General features: G+C 54.9%; 1 protein-coding gene across 2 annotated transcripts; it reads right to left on the reverse strand.

Moving 5' to 3' along the window:
- Window positions 1–566: 566 nt before the first annotated feature.
- Window positions 567–18,566, reverse strand: SNX33 (sorting nexin 33). Of its 2 annotated transcripts, XM_055277696.2 has the most exons (3): window positions 13,129–18,566; window positions 12,864–12,933; window positions 567–5,861 (listed from the first exon to the last, which is right to left on the reverse strand). In XM_055277696.2, the coding sequence occupies exons 1-3, from the start codon at window positions 14,332–14,334 to the stop codon at window positions 5,608–5,610; spliced, it is 1,530 nt and encodes a 509-aa protein (XP_055133671.1). In that variant the 5' UTR covers window positions 14,335–18,566; the 3' UTR covers window positions 567–5,607. The 2 variants fall into 2 exon arrangements, with proteins under 2 accessions (XP_055133671.1, XP_055133670.1); XM_055277695.2 differs by having other exon boundaries at window positions 4,190–5,861; window positions 12,864–18,566.
- Between the last annotated feature and the right edge of the window lie 3,025 nt (window positions 18,567–21,591).

Below are 21,591 nucleotides of genomic sequence, written 5' to 3' on the forward strand. Positions count from 1 at the left end.
CTGCACTGGGAGATGGTAGAATCCCCAGAGGCTGGGAGATTCCGAAGCAGTGGGACTCATACCCCCTTCCCAGGTAGAACCCCCAGAAAGGAGCCAGATCCCAGAAGAAACAGGGTGGTATGGGGTGTCTAAGTGGCACCTCAGAGCTCCCTGTGCTTGACTGCGAAGTGGAAGCTGTGGAATGATGACCACAGGCCCCAGAGGGGGCCACAGGCCACAGAAAGGACCTCTATCAGCCCCTTATAGAAGGAGGAGCCCTGAGTACCCAAGAGCAGAGAAGGAGCCAGACACACAGAGCCTCAGGATGAGCATCAAGGGAGCATGCAGGGGAAAGGCAGGAGACAGGGCAAGATGATAGGAGGGCCCAATGCTGACCAGGACCATGGCGGGCACCACAGGCCCAATGGCAGCATCCGGGTCCAGGAGTTCTGCAAGAAGCAACCCGTAACAGTGTGTGCCACTGGGTGGGCAGGGCGGGGAGGAGGGAAGAGAGCAGAGCACCATCAGAAAGGGGCAAAATCAAAATTAATACAGTTTAATTAAGTATCTACAAGACAGGACACAAGTCATAAACTGAACCCTTTAATGTGGAATGCAGGTAAATATTAATATGTATGATAAGAGTGTGGGATTCAGCCTTTAAAATGCAAAGCTCCCTAAGGCTTCAAATGTGCCATCCCCAAAAGTTCTACACATCCCTGGGGAAAGAAGGGGTCCCCAAATTGATTTGAGATTACACTTCTACCATGTGGGGAATGGGGGAGGAAAAGAGAAATTCAGGTCAGATATAAAAAAAAATTAAGTTATGTTCCTCACTCTTGTTCCTTTGTAAACGGAGCTCCTGAGTCACTGCAGCTGTCACCGCGCAGTGCCATCTTCAGACCCTTCATCCCTCAGGGCTGGTGGGACTCACCCTACCCTCTCACCCTTCACATTTCAGCCGTTGGGTACACCAGCCTCCTATTCCTTCACTCCTCTAGAGGTGAAATCTGCCTCCCCTTCTTCCTTTGGCCCTAAATGAGTTCATCAGTGTGACTCTAAGGAGTGATGGCAGGGAGCTGGGTTCGAGTCCAACCCCGCCAGAAATTCCCTGTGTGAACCCAGGCAGGTCCCATCTTCCATCTGGCCAAGTCTCAGTCTCTTCGTTGTGAAAGGGAATAAATGCTGCCTACCAGGGCTGCTGAGCAGACCCAGGCCACAGCTATGTGAGCACTACTTCTTAAACAGACTGCACTGCACTGGGGTTTGACTAACAAAACAAAACCAAAAGAAAAAAAAGTTTGTGTTCAACTATGTTGAACAGAGCTGGGTTTCACAATCAGCCCTTCTGAGATATGTCTGGGGGTGGTGAGGTTTGATTTTTCCCCACGGTCTTCCTGCCAGGGCTCACCGTCTTCTCCTGCCCCAGCCAGTGGAGACGGGAACCAGAGCCGAACTAGTGGGGAAGCAGGTTGGGGTGGGTGGGGGAGCTGAGCAGGCTTGGCTCCTGGAGGCCTGAGTCAGCGGGCAGGCGGGCAGGGCGGGCCGGGTCCTCACATGCTTGGGGAGGAGATGGTGCAGGAATGTTCCTCCCGCCCAGGCCCAGGCCCTGCCCACCGCATCCTGGCTCCAGCTCCCGTGGCCACTGCAGCTCAGCTCTAGCTTGAGATGGGAGCTGCCTGGAGCTCTGCTGGATCGGTTCAGCCAGGGGCCTTCAGAGGCAGCCTGGCCCAGAGGATTGGCCCAGGGGAGGGCAGGGCCAGGACACAGAGTCTGCCCAGAGCCAGGCTCTGGCCCCAGAGTATCCCCTGCCCTGCTGGGTGATAAGGCCAGCCACCACTGCTCCCTGGGCCTCAGGTGCCCATCTGTTCAATAAGGAGCTGAACTTGGTGGTATCCAGTCATCCCAATTGCATCCCTAGACCTCTTAGGCTGTGTGCCTGCACGTGGTGCTTGTGACTGGCTCTACTCCTCCTTGGAGACACCCCCTCCAGGGGCGGTGTTTCCAAGCAAAGTTCTCCTTAATCTCTGATGAGGTGGGGACCCTGGGAGGTCATGCAGGTGCAGTCCAGGCACAGAGATGCTTGTGACACCTTTGCTCTGTGCAAGCTTGGCTTTGTGGCGGTGTGTGCCTGAGTGTGTGTCACTGTCTGAGGCTATGACCATGTGCATGGGACTGTGGTGTGGCTGTGTGTGACAAAGTAGCCACTGGTGCTTTGAATGGATGGCAAGGCATGTGTGGATGTGGCTGTGAATGTGTAATAGCGTGTGGCAGTATGACTGTGTGAGCATACAGGCATGCTTATGTGGCCTATGTGCCTGTGGGCAGGTGTGTGACTGTGTGCTTGTTGTGAGACTGAGCGATTACATCCGTGAGTCTGTGAGTGTGTAGACACGTGGAAGACATATGGCTCTGTCATCTGGGAGGGGTGGTGCAGAGCAGGGGCTGATGGGGCCACCTGCCTCTCCCAGGCCTGGCTCTGCTCCAGCCAGTGGCGCAGCCATGGCACAGTGGTTCATAGCCCTCCTGTGTCCAGCGGGTGACGAGGTGCAGGATCTGAGGTCCGCCTCCATCCCCAGCCCCCATTTGTGGCCACAAAGCGGATTCCTTTTCCTGTACTGGGTCAAGACTGGTGACCAGGAGATCCCCTACCCCGGGTGTTGGTAGCTGCCCAGGGCAGAAAGAGAAGCCTTGTTTTCCACCCCCTCAGAGCAAAGCAAGGGAGGAAACGAGGCAGCTGGGTCCAGCCGAGTCGGGAACATCTGCCTGGCATGTGACCAGGCAGGAATCTGCCAACACCAGGATGCCCCCAACACTGGTCCCCCAAGCTCCTGCTGAAAGGGGCTTAGCTACCCCAGAACAGCCCCAAGTTCCCCCAATACCCCCACCCCCATAGAGGCAGAAAGAAAAGAGAGAGGAGGGCCAGGACAGCCTCCCTCCCTACCACACACACACCTGCCCCAGCCCAGAGACCTCAGGATACCAGGAGCAGGCCTGGCGTTATCCCAAGACTCCACTTCCTGATGCTTCTCCTAGATCCAAGTCCCTCCTGAGAAAAGTATCAGACTGACGGCCTCACCCTGAGGATGGAAGGCCTAGGAGGTGGTCCCCTCTCAAGGAAGGCACACAGAGGACAACACTGTTCCCAGAGCAGGAAGCATGAGCAGGGGACTTTCCAGGCACCATGGGTTAGGAGGTGCGTTCCCACCAGCCCTGCCCCGGCCTGGCCCAGCCCCCACTGCTCAGAGCCCCCTCTGCAGATGGCTACATGGAGGGCAGAGCTGAGAAGAGGTTAAGGGCAGGATGTTCCTCGGATGGGTTAGAAAATGGGGCAGGGTGGAGAGAGGGGAAAATTCCTCAGAAAGTCCCAAATCTGACCTAATGTTGACCAAGGGCCAGGCGGACCCATTCCAGAAGTTCCTCTGAGGACGCTATGCCCTGAACAGGGAGTCCTGCCCGACCCTTCCCCCACCGCACCTGCTGGCCCTTCTCCATCTTCCTGCACAAGCTCCCTGGTGCCTGGCCTAGCCAACCTTCCCTGACGGCCTTGACCCTGGAAGCCCTCCCTCCACCAAGTCCCCATTGCCTCCAAAGGAGAGCCAAGTCTCAACCAGTACCCTCCTCTCCTCTGTGGATGAACAGATCCAAGAGCAAGGTCCGCTCATCCTGACCAGGGCACCCCCAAGGGCACAGCCAGCGTCCTCTTCAGTTTCCAATGTGGGAGCCTCTGCAGGGCTGGGTACCCAGGACGGCTTGAGGAAGAGACACAGCTTCTGAGTCCCCCACTTCCCTCCCCTGGACTAGGGCTTTTCAAGGACAAAGCCAGGGCATGGCCCCTTGGGGAGAGGAGCCACCATCTATTAAATTGTCCTAGGGCACAGCGTCCTGTCCCTTCCTCACACAACCCTCAGCCCCAGATCACAAGGCAGTACAGCCAGTCCCCTGGGCAGCACTCCACCTGTTTTAGAGACAAGAGTGCGTTCTAGGGAGGGATGGATCCACCCAGGGGTCCACAGCCGCCTCTAGCTCCTCCTGCCTACTGGCACCTTCCACCAGCACAGCCCTTCCCCGAACTTTTGAGGTTCTGTGGTAAATCTGTGCCCACCATGACCTCAGAATCTCATCCAATGGCTCTCAGGAGCAATTAGGGCTCTATCCTTCTCCTGCCCTCCGCCTTTCTGGGATCCAAACAGAAAAAGTCATGCTTGTGTTATCTTAATTGTAAAAGGTTTATCAAGAAAAAAGATTCAAGCAGCAGCATCCAGGAGGAGACCATGACCCCCCCCGGGGGCAAGGAGGGCAGTGGTGACACAGGTCAGCACCCCACAACAAGCTGCTGGACCACACCCTGACCTGGGTGGGGAGGAGGCAGAAACCCCTCGGGGATGTAAACATAGGTCAGAGACAGCACAACCTGACTGGGAGCAGGGGCCCACATTCCAGCGAGGCAGGCAGAGGGCGGGTGGGCATGGAATCCCTTGCATGGGTGGGCAGGCAGGCCCCTGTCTTTTTCCTCTTAGGTTTCCCATTGTGCAACAGGAAGGATCTGGGGAAGACAGTGCCACGGAGCCCAAGGACCCTGGGATCCTGGGTTTGGACCTGCTTTGAGTGTGCGGAGTTATTGCTGGTGGACTCAAATATACAGTTGCTTTTGAGAGTCTTCTCCAGGAAGGTGTCACCAGGGATCTGGGGCCCAGGGCTTATACCTCAGCACCTTGAGCCCGAGGAGGGGAAGATGCTGCAATGGTCCCCTACCCGAGATAAGCTGAGGGTCCAAAAGTGGAGGGGAGTCAGAGGCCTACAGGAGGGAGATGGCCTGTAGCCCCCTCCTGCAGGGGACAGGGTGATGTATGGACAGCCAGCAACATGGGAGCAAGGGAGATCCCTTCCTACCACACAGGCCAGAATCCCCATGGAAAGTGCACCTAACTTGCTTGGAAAGTAAGGGAGAGAAGAGGGAGATGTTTGCATGCCTCCCTAACTTTGCCCATGCTGTTCCTCTCCCCTGAAAGTCCTTCTCCCCCAGGTACTGTCTGGCAGGTCCTTGTCATTCTTCAAAACACTGTCCGAATGTTGCCTACTCTATGGAGTCTTCCCTGACCAATGGAATGCTATGGTCCCTTCTGTGAGCTTCCAGAAATCCCTCACTTAACCATCAGTCATACTGCATTGACTCTGTCTGTGTCTGACCCCGACCTTCACTGAGGACTCCTGAAGAGCAGGCATGTCACAGCCCTGGGTGCCCAGCATCCGACCCAGGGGTGCAGCAGGCCTCGGTGTCTGCTGAATGGATAAGGCAGCAGTGGCCAAGTGAGCAAGCAAAATAGGCTCTAGGGGAGGCTGAGACCCTGGCCTGACCTTCACTGACTAACCGGCAGCCCAGGCCTTGGCCTCGAGGGCTCCTGACTCCATTCTCACCCCTGCTGTGCCCCACTTCTAAGGAGTGGGGAATTTCCCAGGGGTACCCATGACTCCTTGAAAGCTCCTTCTCCCAGGAGGCAGGACAGGCCACTTATCTCCGCCACCGCTGACCCCTCCCCCAGCCACTGCTGGTATAGGGAGGTCGGGAAAGTGGGGTACACTGCAGTGACCAGGCCCAGGGGAAGGAGGGGGCCCAGGCACACACGGTCAGAGGTTGTCATACATGCGCAGGGTCTTCTCCAGCTGCTGGCCCACCCGCTGGTAGAAGAGGATCTGCTGGCGCAGGTAGTTCTGCATCATGTGCTTGAAGTCGAGCTCACGGCGCTGATGGAAGTGGTTCATCTCGGCCTGCAGGGCGAAACCCACCACGCGGCAGCGCCTGCGAATGCCATCTGCCTCGTCCTGCGCCATGCGGCCCTCGTCACTCATGCGTTGGCTCTCCTTCACCTTGGCGAAGGCGCCTGACATAGGCAGAGCAGAGGACAGCATGTGAGGGCTCTGATCTCCACGTGCTCCCTGTACCCTTGAGGGCAGACAGCACCCTCATCAGCTCAACTCAGACCTCACTCCTGAGCCCCAGACCCACATTCCAGCCACCTGGGTGTCTCTTGCCAGGACGTTACCCAGGCCCTCACCCTCAGCACCTCCTAAACCAAGCACATCATCTTCCCTCCAAATTTGCAGCACCACCAGTAGCCCACATGTGACCAGTCACAGCCCTGCTTGATGGACTATGAATTCAATGAGGATAGAGCCTGTCCTCAACCTCTTTGTGTCCCTGGTACCCAGAACAAGGCCTGGCCCACAGCAGATCCTGATATAGGCCTGCTGAACTGATTCAACCCTGTCCCTCACTGGACTGCTACAACAGCCCCCCCACGTCTCCCTGCCCTCTGCTCCAGCCTCTGACAGGCTCTCTGCAGCATCTAAAGGGGTCTCCCAAGCTGGGCACCTTTCCTGGCTCTCCACTACCTACAGATCAAGGTCCACACCAATCTGCCTGGCCTGGGGGGCCCTCACCTCTGGTAGTTGGCCCCTGCACGCATTCCACACTGACTCCCATGTTCATCAAACTCACCTGGCTCTTTCCTACCTTCCTACCTCTGCCCCCAGATTCCTATTCATAATTCATGGCCCCGATCAGGTGCCACTTCTACACTGGAGCCTCTCCCAGTTCCCCTGACAGAATGCCTCTCCCATGTCACCTGTGCCCTGCCTCCCCACCCCTACCCCCATCACACTGCTGATTCTAAAACAACTCTTCAAAGGCCACCTGGTGTATCTCCCAGACATGCACGCCCTGTTCCCTCCTCATCCCAGCCCCCAGGGAACTCCAGGAGGTTGTGTAATAACCAGGTGACAGATGGGGGATGGAGATGAACCTGGGCAGAGGACCCAATTTAGAAGAATCTGAATGAATGAACAAGCAGTTGGTGAATGAATTTCAGTTCTGAATTAAAAGAGACTTGACTAATTCTGCCTTTAAGCCAGTAGGGACAGTTGCTGGGAAGAGAAGGAAGTTTGCCTGTGCCTGGCACTCAGTCGCCAAGGGCTACAGAGAATCCACCATACAAAGAAGATTAGGAGCGGGGAAGGGTTGGCATAGAGGACAACAACCCCTGAGCACTTCAAACGCACCCACTACACACAGATAGCATGCTCAATATCCATGCTTTCCCACTTCTCCTTTAAGGAGGGCTCCTGAGGGCCGTCTAGATGATATTCTCTTCACTCCCTGGCTCAAATTGTCCAGTGCATTCTAAATGCATTCATTGAGCACTTACTGTATATCAGGCCCAGGGCTCTACATGCTGGGAATAACTCTGGATGCCTTTAGAAGGGGCAACATCCATGTTAGTTGACAAGTGCATGGCTAATCGGCTAATAGTAGCATTTCAGGCAAACAGACTCAAGTTCAGAGAGTCTCCAGGGCTGCTCACAGAGCGCCCAAAAGAAATCTGCAGTCCCCAGCTCCCAGCCTACTCAGTCCTTCTGCCACCTTCCCTGGACCACCTCCTGCACCATCTCAACAGCCCAGCCCTGGGCAGCAGAAGGGGGATCACCCCAAGGCCCAGGATAGGACCCAGTAAGAGACTTCAGAGCTGGAAAGGCCCAAAAGATCAGGTGTCCAACCCTCGATTCCACCTCCACCCTACTACTGTACAGAGGAGGCCAAGGCCCTGAGGGGCAGGAACTTGCCCAGGACTCCCAGCCTCTTTCCTGCCTGGTCCTCCACAGCTGGGGGTTGGACACCACTTCTGTTGCAGGGAGCCCATGCCAGGTCCTTCAGTCATATGTGTGGGGCCCCCAGACATTGGACACAGGGATTCAAGAAGGTCCCAAGGAGCAGGAAGAACCGTAAGAAGAAAGGTAGAAAACAGCAGGGTGAAGAAACTGGAGTTAAACTTCTGCAGAAGGAACCCAGATAAAGGGGAGATACTGAACTAGCCTGGATTCCACCTGCCTGAGAAAGTTGGCACAGTGGAAGTGCATCTATAGACTTTTCCTGTTCATGGCCTTGGAGGAAGGAAAGGCCTCTTTTGCTGATGAGGAGCCCAAAGGGTAAGAATGAACCCATTGCAATGGTTAGGTATCCACAGACAGGCAGGAGGCCAGGGATGGGGAGCAAAGGCTGCAGAGGTCAGGGGGAAACAGAGGCCCCACCCTGTTCTCCGTTACCCCTCCACCCTGTGACTCAGCTCTGGGGCCAGGACCAGCTAATGCTAATGCACCCCACCCCACAGGCTGGGAGTCAGGGCTCAGGCCTGTCCAGCATCCCCTCTACGTTCTACTTAAGACTTAACCTGAGAGCTGAGGACCCAGGGGGACCTCCTGCCTCAGCACTCCTCTTTTTTTTTTTTTTTTTGAGACGGAGTCTCGCTCTGTCACCCAGGCTGGAGTGCTGTGGCGCGATCTCGGCTCACTGCAAGCTCCGCCTCCCGGGTTCACGCCATTCTCCTGCCTCAGCCTCTCTGAGTAGCTGGGACTACAGGCGCCCGCCACCACGCCCGGCTAATTTTTTGTATTTTTAGTAGAGACAGGGTTTCACCGTGGTCTCGATCTCCTGACCTCGTGATCCGCCCGCCTCGGCCTCCCGAAGTGCTGGAATTACAAGCGTGAGCCACCGCGCCCAGCCTCAGCACTCCTCTTACAGGCTGGGTCCCAAAAATGCAGAAAGGAGGGTTGGAGCCCACCAGCTGCAGAGTCCCAGGGATATTCCTTAAGCTCCTACCTCAATCCATCTTGCCCCTGCCTCTTGGAGACAGTTAACATCCACCCCAGGTTGGGGGCAGGAGGGAGCAGGAGGTCTGAGTCCTAGTCCTAGCTGTGTCCTCTCCAGCAAGCCACTGCTCTTGCCTGGGCTCCAGGTCTCCCCACTGCCCAGTGGGACAGGTTGCACTAGATGTGATGCTGTTGACAACCTCTCACATGGTATAGTGCTTTAAGAGTTTCCACATCTGTAAAACGGGATAATAATAGTACCTGCCCTAGGCCGGGTGCGGTGGCTCAAGCCTGTAATCCCAGCACTTTGGGAGGCCGAGGCAGGCGGATCACGAGGTCAGGAGATCGAGACCACGGTGAAACCCCGTCTCTACTAAAAATACAAAAAATTAGCCGGGCGTGGTGGCGGGCGCCTGTAGTCCCAGCTACTCGGAGAGGCTGAGGCAGGAGAATGGCGTGAACCCGGGAGGCGGAGCTTGCAGTGAGCCAAGATCGTGTCACTGCACTCCAGCCTGGGGGACAGAGCAAGACTCTGTCTCAAAAAAAAAAAAAAAAAAAATAGTACCTGCCCTATAGTATAGTTGAGGCTTAACTGACTAATATGTACACAGTACAAAGGAGCGCATCTGAGATAGAATAGAAGCTCCAGATGCAAGATATTATGGCTTGAAAACTGCTTTGCTTTTCTTTATTTTCTTTACTTTTTTTTTTTTTTTTGAGATGGAGTCTTGTTCTGTTGCCCAGGCTGGAGTGCAGTGGCTTGATCTCGGCTCACTGCAACCTCCGCCTCCTGGGTTCAAGCAATTCTCCTGCCTCAGCCTCCCAAGTAGCTGGGATTACAGGCACCCGCCACCATGCCTGGCTATTTTTTTTGTATTTTTAGTAGAGACAGGGTTTCACTATGTTAGCCAGGCTGGTCTCGAACTCCTGTGATCCACCCACTTCGGCCTCCCAAAGTGCTGAGATTACAGGATGAGCGGTAGAGGGAAGGCTCGATGATGGCTCAGAACCCAGAGGCTGAACCCACCTGTTCCCGAGGCAAGAACTTGTCCCTACAGTGGCCACTTTGCCTTGGCCACACTGTCCCTGTGGCCCCTCCATGGAAGCTCTGTGGTCCTGGGCCTATCTCTAGCCCACGGGACCAGTGAAGGAGCACCCAAGCCTTCCTCTCTCCTCTTTCCCCTTCTGGCTCAACTCTTCATCCCTGGGGATCCCCTCCCTCATCTGGGGGGGGCACAGTGGAAACAGCCTGGGCTGCGGAGCCAGACACACTGGGCTCCAGCTCCTGCTCTGAGGCTCATCTGCATTGCTGCACCTCATCTGTAAAACGGAGGTGACCACATCACCCTCCTGACCTGTCATGAGCCTTAGGACCAGCCCCTAAGGTCCAGCTTGCTGGCTCTCAAGCTGGGGGGCCATACGTCCCAGCTTGCCCTGGACAGTCGCTTTCCCCTTGTTGTCCAGGGATCACTATTGCTAGGGCCCCCTTTTATGCCCCAAACTGCCGTGGTTAATTATATGGTTACCCTTCTCTTAGGAGACCCCTGGATTGGGCTACAGGGACTAGGCCCGTGGGAGAGACCAGGCTCCTCTCAGCTCCAGCCAGGGTTTATGTCCCATTTTATTTCATTTTATTATTTTTTTGAAAAGCATACAAATTTGTTTAATGTAAGTTTCACATAACATGGAGCCCTCCTAAGGATATGAAGACCCTCGGGTCCCATTTTACTCATCTAGGGACTGAGGGGAGAAATCTCTCCCAAAGTCATGTCAGATGCAAAGTTTGTCCAAATCCTGGTCTCCTGACTCCCACCTAGGCCTCCACTGTCCTTCCTCCCACACTCGTCACCCATTGAGATGTCCAGACAGGCTGGACGGAATCCTGGGGGCCCAGGACCCAACTGTTCTTCTCTTTTCTTTGAGAAGGGCTCCACCCCTAAAGCCAGCATAGGACCCCCTCCTTATCACTCCCATTGGGCTGTGGTCCCCAAAGCCTGTCTAGTTCTGTCTCAGTACCCCCTCCCTAACTTGCCCCACACCACAGGCCTGGGAGAAGCAGTGCAGAGCCCAGAACTTAGAGTAAGCCAGAGAGGGCTTGGCCCATTGGGAGGGGTCCTCCCGGGGAGAGAAGGCGGTGGGCTGGCCTCTGCTTCAGGTCAAATGCATCAGCACAGAGGACAGTGGCCTCTGACTCTTAGAAACACCTCAAGTAGGAACTCAGAAATGGCCTATCTCAGCTCTGTCTCTCTGCCCAGGGTCAGAAAGGCTGGTCTGGCTTCCCCTCCAGCCTGGGAGGCCCTGGTGTCCTTCCTGGGTGTGGGGCTGCCCTAATGCCCTCAGCTCTGCTCTGGGTGAGGGGTCCCCAGCCACTGTATGGGAGCATCTGTTTAATCATTGCGTTCCCCCTCCTGCTGCCTGCACAGGAACAAGCCATCTAAGGAGCTGGTTGAACCAGCCTTCCCACTTCTGCTCAGGGAGACACCTGCCCCAGTGGGCCCCCAGCAGGCCTGGGCCACCTCCCCTGCCCTACTCCTGCCCCAGTGCTCAGAGCCAGAGCTAAGGTGTCATTCTGCTTCTGAGCCAGACCCTCCCCAGGAGTCCCTTCCCACCCACTCCCTTGAAGGCCTGACGGCTCACTGGGACCCCATTCTTTTGTTTTACAGATCAGGAAACTAAGGCCCAGAGAGGCAAAGGCACTCCCCAGGGACACACAGCAATCTAGGGGCAGAGCCAAGACTAGCACTCAGGTTTGTGTTTCCTGGAGTTCAGAGGAGGAGGAAGAAATGTAGAGATGAGAAAAAAAAAAACAAAAAACAAAGAAAGGAAGAGGAAGAAGATATAGTGAGGGGAGAAAGGAGGCTGGGAGCTGGCGAAGTTATAGAAGTCAACCTCTTGGTAAAGGAAAGCAAGGCCAGCTTACCCCAGGCCCTCCCTGGTGGTGGTGGGTGACATGTTTCCTGTTCCCCATGCTCAGTCCAGAGGTCTGCCTCCTGGCTCCACCCAGAGTCAAACTCCCCACCAAGCCAGGCCTGACCTCAGGGCCCAAGGGCCAGGGAGCCAGCTCCACACCCTGCAGACGAGTTACCAAGCAGCCCCAGGGAGGATCACACCTCTCTCCTGACATCTGCCCTCCCAGCTATGCCCAGGACTCAGGCACATGCTGGGGCAGCCACTGGCTCTCTCCTCAGGCAAGAAGAGAAGCCAGGCTTGGGAAGCACGAGTTGGATAGGCCATGTGGGCAGCGCCCTGGACCCCTGATTCCGCACCCCTGGCCCAGCCAGGGTGCCCCTGTGTGACCCAGGATGAATCATTTCCCCGGCAGTTCCTTGACAGCCCCAGCGGTGACAGGCAGAGGCCCATCTTGTCCCTCCCCCACAGAGGGGTTCATGAGAACTGAAAACATGGCTAGGCTTGGGAAGTAGCCAACATGGACGTGTCCTTGGGGAGGTGGCAGGAGGAGGGGACAGTCCCAGCCGGGCCACAGGCTGTGCAACCACTCTTCTGTGGACACTAGCTCCTTCATCTGCAAAATGGGGACAGGGATCTTCCTGCACACAGACAAGACGCTCATAGAGAGAATACACAGTGGTGAGAGTAGCTTCCAAAGCTGCAAAGGTGGGGAGGTGAACTTGCAAGGGGCAGAAGACAGGCCCCCACTCTGAGCTCTTGTTATCTGGGTTGGGTCTGTGTCTCCCAAGGGCCTACCGGCTCCTCAAGGGCAAGGCCTGGGGCCTGGTCATCTATGTGTTCTCAGAACCCAGCATGACACCATGCATGATGGGTAAACGAGATGCAAACAGAGAAAATGAATGAACTGACAAGAAGGTAAATATCAAGCTCCATGAGGACAGAGACCAGGCCTGTGCACAACAATATCCCTGCACCTAGAAGCACATTTGCCACAGACACAGAGTTGATATTCAACACGTTTGTTTGTTTGTTTGTTTGTTTGTTTTAGAGACAGGGTCTCACTCTGTCACCCAGGCTGGAGTGCAGTGGCACAATCGGGCTCACTGTAGCCTCAACCTCCTGGGCCCAAGTGATCCTCCTACTTCAACATCCCAAAGTGCCGAGATTACAAGCGTGAGCCACCGTGCCCAGCCCAACACATTTGTTAAATGAATGATTGAGACAGAGAAATAAAGACAAGTTGCTCCATTCTATCCAGGCCAACCCTATCTCCCCAGGGCCCAGCAGAGAGCCAGACTCAGGATGAGTTTCCTGCCTGCACTGGGCCTTACCTTTTTGTAGGTGGATGATGTCAGGGAAGTTGGAGAGCAGGCCTTGGTAGAGAGACAGTGTGTCCAGCATCTGGAAGAGGTCATTCTTGGGCTGCTCAGCAAACATCTCCCCGATGGCTTCATAGGTACGGCCCGTGTGAGAAATGGCACTGTTGAGGGCCTCAGAGCAAAAGGGGGGATCCATCTGGAAGGAATGACTGATGGCCTGGAAGGCACTGCCCAGCTTCTGGAATTCCTTGCGGAAGCCCCCCACGTGTTTACGCACCAGCTCTGACGCCACAGTGCTGAGCTGCAGGACGCTGTCGTCCATCTTCTTACTGAAGGCCTTGAAAGTGTCCACACGATCTTCCACGTCCTGCAGGTCCTGGTGCTCGGTGGGGATCTGGAAGGTGAGCAGGAAGCTGGCACCCACCATCTCATCCTTCTCCGCCCGGCGTTTGCCCATCTTCCACTGCTTGTCATCCAGGCAGCTGAGAAAATGCTGGAAGCCTTCGTACTGGGAGAGCACAGGGTGGCTGGTCATGTGGTCCATCCAGAGGATGAGTCTCCGCTTCCGCTTTTCAATGAAGTCCTCCTCGAAGCGGCCAGTGGCCTGCTTCTCAGGCAGGTGGGGCACCGAGATGACAGTGAACTTGTGTAGCAGGCGGTTATAGAGCCAGTCAAAGTGTTTGTAGCGCCGGTAGACGGGTGAGGCAGCATGGGTGGGTGTGAGCTTGTAGGAGATGTAGCTTTTGATGCCCTTGAACTTGGTCTGTTTTGTGGGGTCCTCCACAGAGCAAGCAAATGGGTGGGGGTTGGCCTTCCACTGGGGGCCACGAGGGCCCATTTCAATGGAGTATGTCTCAGCGATCTTGGCCATCATGGGCACATCACCCAGGATGAAGGCCTCCACTCCAGAACGCACAAAGCATGAGAAACGGTTGAGGTTACGGCCCACCACACTGCCTCGCTTGGCAGATGCCAGGCTGTCCTGCCGCTCCAGTGGTGGCTTGGGCCGGAAGGCCATGTGCTGGCTGGGGTAGGCACCAGGGTAGGAGAGGTTGAGGGGAGGGTGCCCGTTGGTGCCCAGCCCACCAGCCCGTGGCTCCTCCACCACTGTGCATCCGTCATCCCAGTCATCCCAGTCATCATCATCATCCTCCTCGAAGCTACCCTGATTTGAGAGGAAGCCACTGCCCCCACCACTCCTGGCTGGGCTGGCCACACTGGGGCTGTTGTACAAGCTCACCTGGGCCCCTGGAGAGCCTGCAGGGCTGCTGGAGTAGTCAGCATGGTTGGTGCTGATGCCAGAACGGACGATCTCCACATAAGAGGCAGGAAAGAGCCCTGTCTCGCCACGGCTGTTCTGGCCCTGCAGCCAGCCATCCAGTGAGGTCTCGCTAAAGATGACCAGGTCCTCATCCTGCTGGATGCTGATTTCCTCCTTGTTCTCACTGTGAAAGTCATACAGGGCTCGGCCTTTCAGTGCCATAGCTGGGCTGGGTGGTATAGAAAGATGGGAAGGAGAGGGTCCTGCCCAGACCAGGGATGCCTACAAGGGAGTCCAAGAATGCACTCGCAGCTGAATGGCGCTTACACAGTTCAAACTCTCAGGTCCTAAGGTGAGGTCTCAGCACCCACAGATGCTGTCTAGTCTCTCGCTCTTCAAAGCAATGTCCATGGCCCAGAAACTGCCCTATCAGGTCTCCGGGCATATGCTTGTGAGCAGGGAGGGCTCATGTCCACAGTCTCCTCCTCCCTTAGCAGCCTCTGGGGGGTTAGAGGGGAGTCTCTCCTAATGCCTACTCCCAGAAGAAAAGTCAAGTGACCTGGAGAAATCTGCCCTGCGAGGGGAAAAATTCGACGCTTTCCACTGGAACAACGTTCTAAAATAGAAGAGACTCACTCTGAAGCCACCATTCCAGAAACCCGGGCAGGGCTCGGCTGTCCCTCTGGCTCCCAGATTCTTTTGGCGGCTGTCGCTTTGGGAGGCTCTCACATTCCTCTGCAGATCTGCCCCTTCCTCCTTCCTCCTCTTGCTCCTGGTCCACTGGGTTTTCAAAAATCCGGAAAATCCAAGAGGGGCAAGGAGAAAAGCAGCAGCCGCCTGAATCGAGTCCAAGGGTGGATGTGTCCGGCTTCACAACGAGCCAGGCCGGGAAAACAAGGACTGAGGCTTACACAACAGGCCGCCAACTCTTCGACCCCGGCTGCGCAGCCGGAGCCCCCGCCGGCTCGGGCGCCCTCTCCCCGCCCCAGAAGTGGCCAGCCCCAACCCCGGAGGAAGGAGGGGGCGCGATGAGGCTGTCGGGTGACTTCTGTCTACTCGCTGAGTGGTCTCTTTTGTTTGTCTAATTCCTCAGCAGTTTCTGAGCCTGACGCTGACCCTGCTCCGAATCCCAGGAACCCCGTCCAAAGGTAACCCCAGCAGAAACCGGTTCCTCACCCGGGACTTACGACCCCCGATCACCACCCTCGCGTGCACGCACACACTCAACAGTTTGGAGTTTGGAGAGTGAGCTCCGGCGAGCAGATGGCGCGGCCAGCCGTCTGTCCGTCCGTCCTCCTCTCCGCCCTGCGGGGCCCGGCCAGTGGGTGGCGGTCTGCGCCCCCAACCTGCCTTCTCCGGCGCTCGCAGACCCTCCGTTCCGCCAGCGAGAAGGCAGCTCCAAAACAAAAAGGCGATTCCGGGAGGTGGCGTCCTGAGGAAAGAGGGGATCGCCAAAGGGGAGGTGAGGGGTGGGGAGAGGGAGGAGGGAGGGGGAAGCAGGCTGGAGAATCGAGCAAACTCCGCTGCACTTCCGTGCGTCCCGGCGGGGCAGGGACGGCCAGCTCCGCCCTCCCGCGGGCCCGGGGCGCTGCAGCCGAGCCCCCGCCTACTCCTCCGCGCGGCTTCCCAGCGGGCCAGCGCCCTCGCTCGCTGGCGCTCAGTCCGGGAGGCGAGAGGGAGGAAACGACCCGGGAACGAGGGGGCTCGAGAGCCTCCAGGGCTGGTCCCTGGGACCGCCACCTCCCCTCCTCTCCCTCCGCCTGTCCGCCCTCGCCGGGAGACACCTCACGCCCCCGTGGTTGGAGCGCCCGGCGGAGGAGCTTGCCAGCTGCCGCTGCCTAGCTTCCTGGACTCCGTCATCCTCCTGCCTTTTCCGTGACGCAAATGGAGTAAAACTCCGAAAGTTTGCAAAGCGTGGGGCTGCAAGGAGCACCGCGCCAGAGCCAGCATCGGGAGATCGGAGGGGGGATGCGTGGAAAGCCGCGCCAGCTGGGGTTGGGGAGCAGAGTCGCGGACTCGCCTTCCCACCTTCCCATTCCCCACTCCTGCTCCGCAGGGACGGGTCTTGGCGCAGCTCGGAGATTGTTTTCCGGAGGAGCAGAAACGGCCTGCGCGTTCCGGGCGTCTGACCTAAGATACCGAGAGCTGCGGGTGCAGCACCCTAGCCAGACAGGGCGACCCTGCCCTGGGCGACTAGCTGGGAAGGAGGGAAAGACACTACCCTACATCTGCAGCGACAGGGAACAAGTCTTGGTGCCACCCGGTTCCGTGTTGCTTAGTACGGCAGCGGGGACTGGATGTTCTGTCCTAGCCAGCGGCAGCAAGGAGAGAAGTGGTCAGGTAGAGAATCTTCGAGAAGAGGCAAGTGGGATCTGACCCTCGGTCAGCATATTTGGAACACTTTGGGCATTGACTGCTAGGCACTGTGCTGGGCACTGGGGAGTACACCACAAGGCAGTCGGGGTTCCTATCCTGGGGGGCTTACAGTCCACCCTCTCTTGTCTTTAATCAATCCATTCTGTCTCAGTCATTCATTCAGCCAAGTCATGCACTCAAGAAACTTTAACTGAGTACCTACTCTGCACCAGGCCCTTGAGCTACAAAGACAAATAAGACATTATCCTTATTTTCCAAAAGCTCAGATGTGTTGTGACAAGTAGACAAATGCTCCCTGCCCAGAGTGACTAGTTAGTGCCATGAAAAGTGCACATGAGGGTACCTACCCCAGCCTAGGTAGAGCAAGGATCAAGGAAAGCTTCCTGAAGGAGGAGGTGCCTAAGATGAGGCAAAGGCTTCAGGAGGACTCCCTTTCCTGGCTATATCCTAGAGTCTTGTCTACCCTGTCTAGCTAGATCTTCCCTTCATTCTCTCCCTACTCACTTACTGCAGATTAACTGGTACAAGGTAGTTCTGCTAAAGATGGATACCTTTGGCTGTTTTGAGGGACATGGTTCCCAGACCTCTGGCTCCAAAACCCAGTTTCACTGGTTCAGTGAGTGGATCCGACTCCCTTTGCAGGTCTGGCATTTGACCAGAGTAAAGGCCTATGTACAAACCCCAGAAGGCTAGGTATTAATTTGCACAGAGAAATAAAACTGTCAAGCAGAACTGAATTTCTGCATCAATAGATCAAGGCAGTTTGGGCTACCCCTTGGGAAGCCCAGTTACCAGAAAGTTAGCTCAGTGAGTCTGGAACCCCCAAGAGGGGAAAAGGTATGATGAGTCTCTCAGTTAAGTAACCTTAAAACCTTGTTTCCTGTCATGGGGCAGCCTTCATTCTAAAGACAGTTCGTCCTAGCATCTCTAAGACAGAATATACGTTTTCCCCACGTGCTTTTAGGACCCCCCTTCCCTGTGATCTATCTTCTGCCCACATAGCCTTTCTCCAAACTGAGTTTAACAATAGCATCAGGGCCGGGTGCGGTGGCTCACACCTGTAATCCCAGCACTTTGGGAGGCCAAGGCAGGTGGATCACTTGAGCTCAGGAGTTCGAGACCAGCTTGGCCAACATGGCGAAACCCCATCTCTACTAAAAATACAAAAAATTAGCTGGGCGTGATGGCGCATGCCTGTAATCCCAGCTACTCGGGAGGCTGAGGTAGAAGAATTAATTGAACCCAGGAGGCAGAGGTTGCAGTGAGCCGAGATTGTGCCACTGCACTCTAGCCTGGCGATAGAGCAAGACTCCCATCTCAAAAAAAAAAAAAAAAAAAAAAATAGCATCAGCCAGGTGAGGTGGCCAGGAGTCAGAGGCTGCAGTGAGCCAAGATGGTGCCATTGTATATGTCATTATACTCCAGCCTGGGGGACAGATCGAGACCCTGTCTTACAAAAAAAAAAGAAAAAAAAAAGCATCTACTTCCTTAGTGCTTGCTGAGTGCTGGACACTACAGTAAACGCTTTACCTTTATTAGTTTACTTAATACAATTGGGATTTCTGTTCACCCAATAGGGTCCCCCTCCAGCCCAACCTCCCAGAGGCGTCCTCAGCCACCACCCTTGACAGCCTTTAGTTGGTTCCCAAACACTCAGTCACACATTTACAGGCCAGTCATTTTGGATTTACTCCCACATGTGTTCTAGGTGGGTTTTTTGTAACTCTCAGGAGCCACCCTTATTTCCAGGTTCTTGGGAGGAACTCACTCTTCAGCCTCACTGAGATTTACAGAACCTGTATCTTCCCATTCCCTCCCCTCCAGGGACCTTCTTTAGTCCTAGGGGAAACAGGCCACGTTAGCAGTCTCAGGAAACTGCACTAACCCTTGTGATCTCCCTATACCCTGCCCATTCCTATGGAAACAGTCCCTTTAGTCAAGTCTTACATTATTCTTTTTTTCTTTTCTGTTTTTTTTTTTTTTTTTTTTTTTTTGAGACAGGGTCTCACTCTGTTGCCCAGGCTGGAATACAGTGGCACAATCACAGCTCACTGCAGTTTCAACCTTCCTGGGCTCAGGTGATCTCCCACCTCAGCCTCCCAAGTAGCTGGAAATACAGGCACCCGCCACCACACCCAGCCAACTTTTGTATTTTTGTATAGGGGTCTTTTCACTATGTTGCCCAGGCTGATGTCAAACTCCTGGGCTCAAGCAATCCTTCTGCCTTGGCCTCTCAAAGTGCTGGGATTACAAGTGTGAGCCACCACCCCCAGCCTCTCACGTTATTCTCACTGGGGTGTGTTCTGTCTTTCCTGCTGGGACCCTGATTCATACACAGGAAACAGCATCCATCCCTCATCCAGGCATCCAATTTTCATCCTTTAGGAAAGGAAACAGCAAGGGAGAACTGTGCCCAGTGGTTTTCAGGCTGACTCTGCTGGTGGCAGCCTGCAGGACACACTGGACTATTACTGTAGAAATGCAGACAAAAGGTGATGAGGGCCTGACATAGGACAGGGGTAACGGGCTGGAGAGACAAAAATCTGGGAGAGCTTTTGAAGGCAGAATAGACTGGAAAAGCAACCAATAAGCTGCAGCTATTGAGTGAAGTATCAATCCACATGTTAAAAAAATTTTTTTTGAGGCCGGGCATGGTGGCTCATGCCTGTAATCCCAGCACTTTGGGAGGCTGAGGTGGGCGGATCACGAGGTCAAGAGGTTGAGACCATCCTGGGCAACATGGTGAAACTCCATCTGTACTAAAAATACAAAAATTAGCTAGGCATGGCCGGGCGCGGTGGCCCACGCTTGTAATCCCAGCACTTTGGGAGGCCGAGGCCAGCGGATCACGAGGTCAGGAGATCGAGACCACAGTGAAACCCTGTCTCTACTAAAAATACAAAAAATTAGCCGGGCGTGGTGGCGGGCGCCTGTAGCCCCAGCTACTCGGAGAGGCTGAGGCAGGAGAATGGCGTGAACCCGGGAGGCGGAGCTTGCAGTGAGCTGAGATCGCGTCACTGCACTCCAGCCTGGGTGACAGAGCGAGACTCCGCCTCAAAAAAAAAAAAAATTAGCTAGGCATGGTGGCGTGTGCCTATAGTCCCAGCTACTCAGGAGGCTGAGGCAGGAGAATCGCCTGAACCCAGGAGGCAAAGGTTGCAGTGGGCCGAGACTGCGCCCGCCACTGCCCCTCCAGCCTAGCGACAGAGCAAGACTCCATCTCAAAATTTCTTTTGATTCCACTTTCCCCACCAGCTATTGCCCCATTTCTCTGCTCACCTTTGCAGCAAAATTCCTTGAAATAGCTATCTATACTAAGTGCATCCAACTTCTTTTCTCCTGTTCTGTCTTTAAATCCCTCTAGCCAATCTTTTTTTTTTTTTTTTTTTGAGACGGAGTCTCGCTCTGTCGCCCAGGCGAGAGTGCAGTGGCGTGATCTCGGCTCACTGCAACCTCGGCCTCCCGGGTTCACGCCATTCTCCTGCCTCAACCTCCCGCGTAGCTGGGACTACAGGCGCCCGCCATCATGCCCGGCTAATTTTTTTGTATTTTTAGTAGAGACGGGGTTTCACCGTGTTAGCCAGGATGGTCTCGATCTCCTGACCTCGTGATCCGCCAGCCTCGGCCTCCCAAAGTGCTGGGATTACAGGCGTGAGCCACCGCGGCCGGCCCCCTCTAGCCAATCTTTTACTCCCACACTCCACTGACCTATTCTTGTCAAGGTCATCAATAGCCTTGGTGTTGCTGGACCCTAATGGTTATTCTCAGTTCTCTTATTTAGCCTTTTGGTAGCATTTGACCTGGTTGATCACTCCTTCCTCCTGGATACACTTTCTTCATTTGCATTGGAAAGAACATACTCTCCTGGTATTCCTTCTGCCTCACTGGTTCTTCCTTTTCTCTCCAATAATTCTTTTTTTTTTTCCTTTTTTGAGACAGAGTCTTGCTCTGTCACCCAGGCTGGAGTACAGTGGTGCGATCTTGGCTCACTGCAACCTCTGCCTCCCAGGTTCAAGCAATTCTCCTGCCTCAGCCTCCCAAGTAGCTGAGATTACAGGCGCCCGCCACCATGCCCGGCTAATTTTTTGTATTTTTAGTAGAGATGGGATTTCACCGTGTTAACCAGGCTGGTCTTGATCTCCTGACCTCGTGATCCGCCTGCCTCAGCCTCCCAAAGTGCTGGGATTACAGGCATGAGCCACAGCACCCAGCAAGCCTCCAATAATTCTTAACATTAGAGTAACCACAGTATAGTTGTCCTCTTGTCTTTTGTATCCATAGGCACCCCTTTGATGATCTCATCCAGCCGAATGACTTCAAATACCACTCATTCTAGTAATGCCCAATTTTTTAAATCTCCAGCCCTTTTTAAAAAAACTCCTAACTCATGTATCTATTTCTCCTTGACATCTCCCCTCAGAAGTCTAATGGATGCCTCCAACCCAAAATGTCCAAAATTGAATTTCTGAGCCAGGCATGGTGGCTTATGCTTGTAATCCCAGCACTTTGGGAACCTGAGGTAGCAGGATCGCTTGAGCCCAGGAGTTCAAGACCAGCCATGACAACATAGTGAGACCCCATCTCTACAAAAAATTTAAAAATTAGCGGCCGGGTGCAGTGGCTCACGTCTATAATCCCAGCACTTTGGGAGGCCGAGGTGGGCGGATCACCTGAGGTCAGAAGTTCGAGATCAGCCTAGCCAACATAGTGAAACCCCGTCTCTACTAAAAATACAAAAATTAGCTGGGCGTGGTGGCAGGTGCTTGTAGTCCCAGCTACTCAAGAGGATTGCTTGAGGCTGGAAGGTTGAGGCTGCAGTGAGCCCTCACACTGCACTCCAGCCTGGGCAACAGTGTGAGACCCTATCTCAAAAACAAAAACAAACAAAAAACATAAATGTCAATCCTTTGCTGAAAACCCCGAAGTATCTGCCTCTCAACATAAAAGCCAAAGTCTTTTCAAGGGACTACAAGCTCTTTAATCTCTTCCTCTCCTCCTTGCCCACTCTGCTCCAGCCAAGATAGCTTTCTTACTCTTCTGACTTGCCAGGCACATTCCTGCCTTAAGGCATTTCCACTGTTTCCTCTTCCTGAAATGTTCTCC

This window comes from Symphalangus syndactylus, chromosome 5 (assembly GCF_028878055.3).
Source record: "Symphalangus syndactylus isolate Jambi chromosome 5, NHGRI_mSymSyn1-v2.1_pri, whole genome shotgun sequence".
Taxonomy (NCBI): Eukaryota; Metazoa; Chordata; class Mammalia; order Primates; family Hylobatidae; genus Symphalangus; species Symphalangus syndactylus.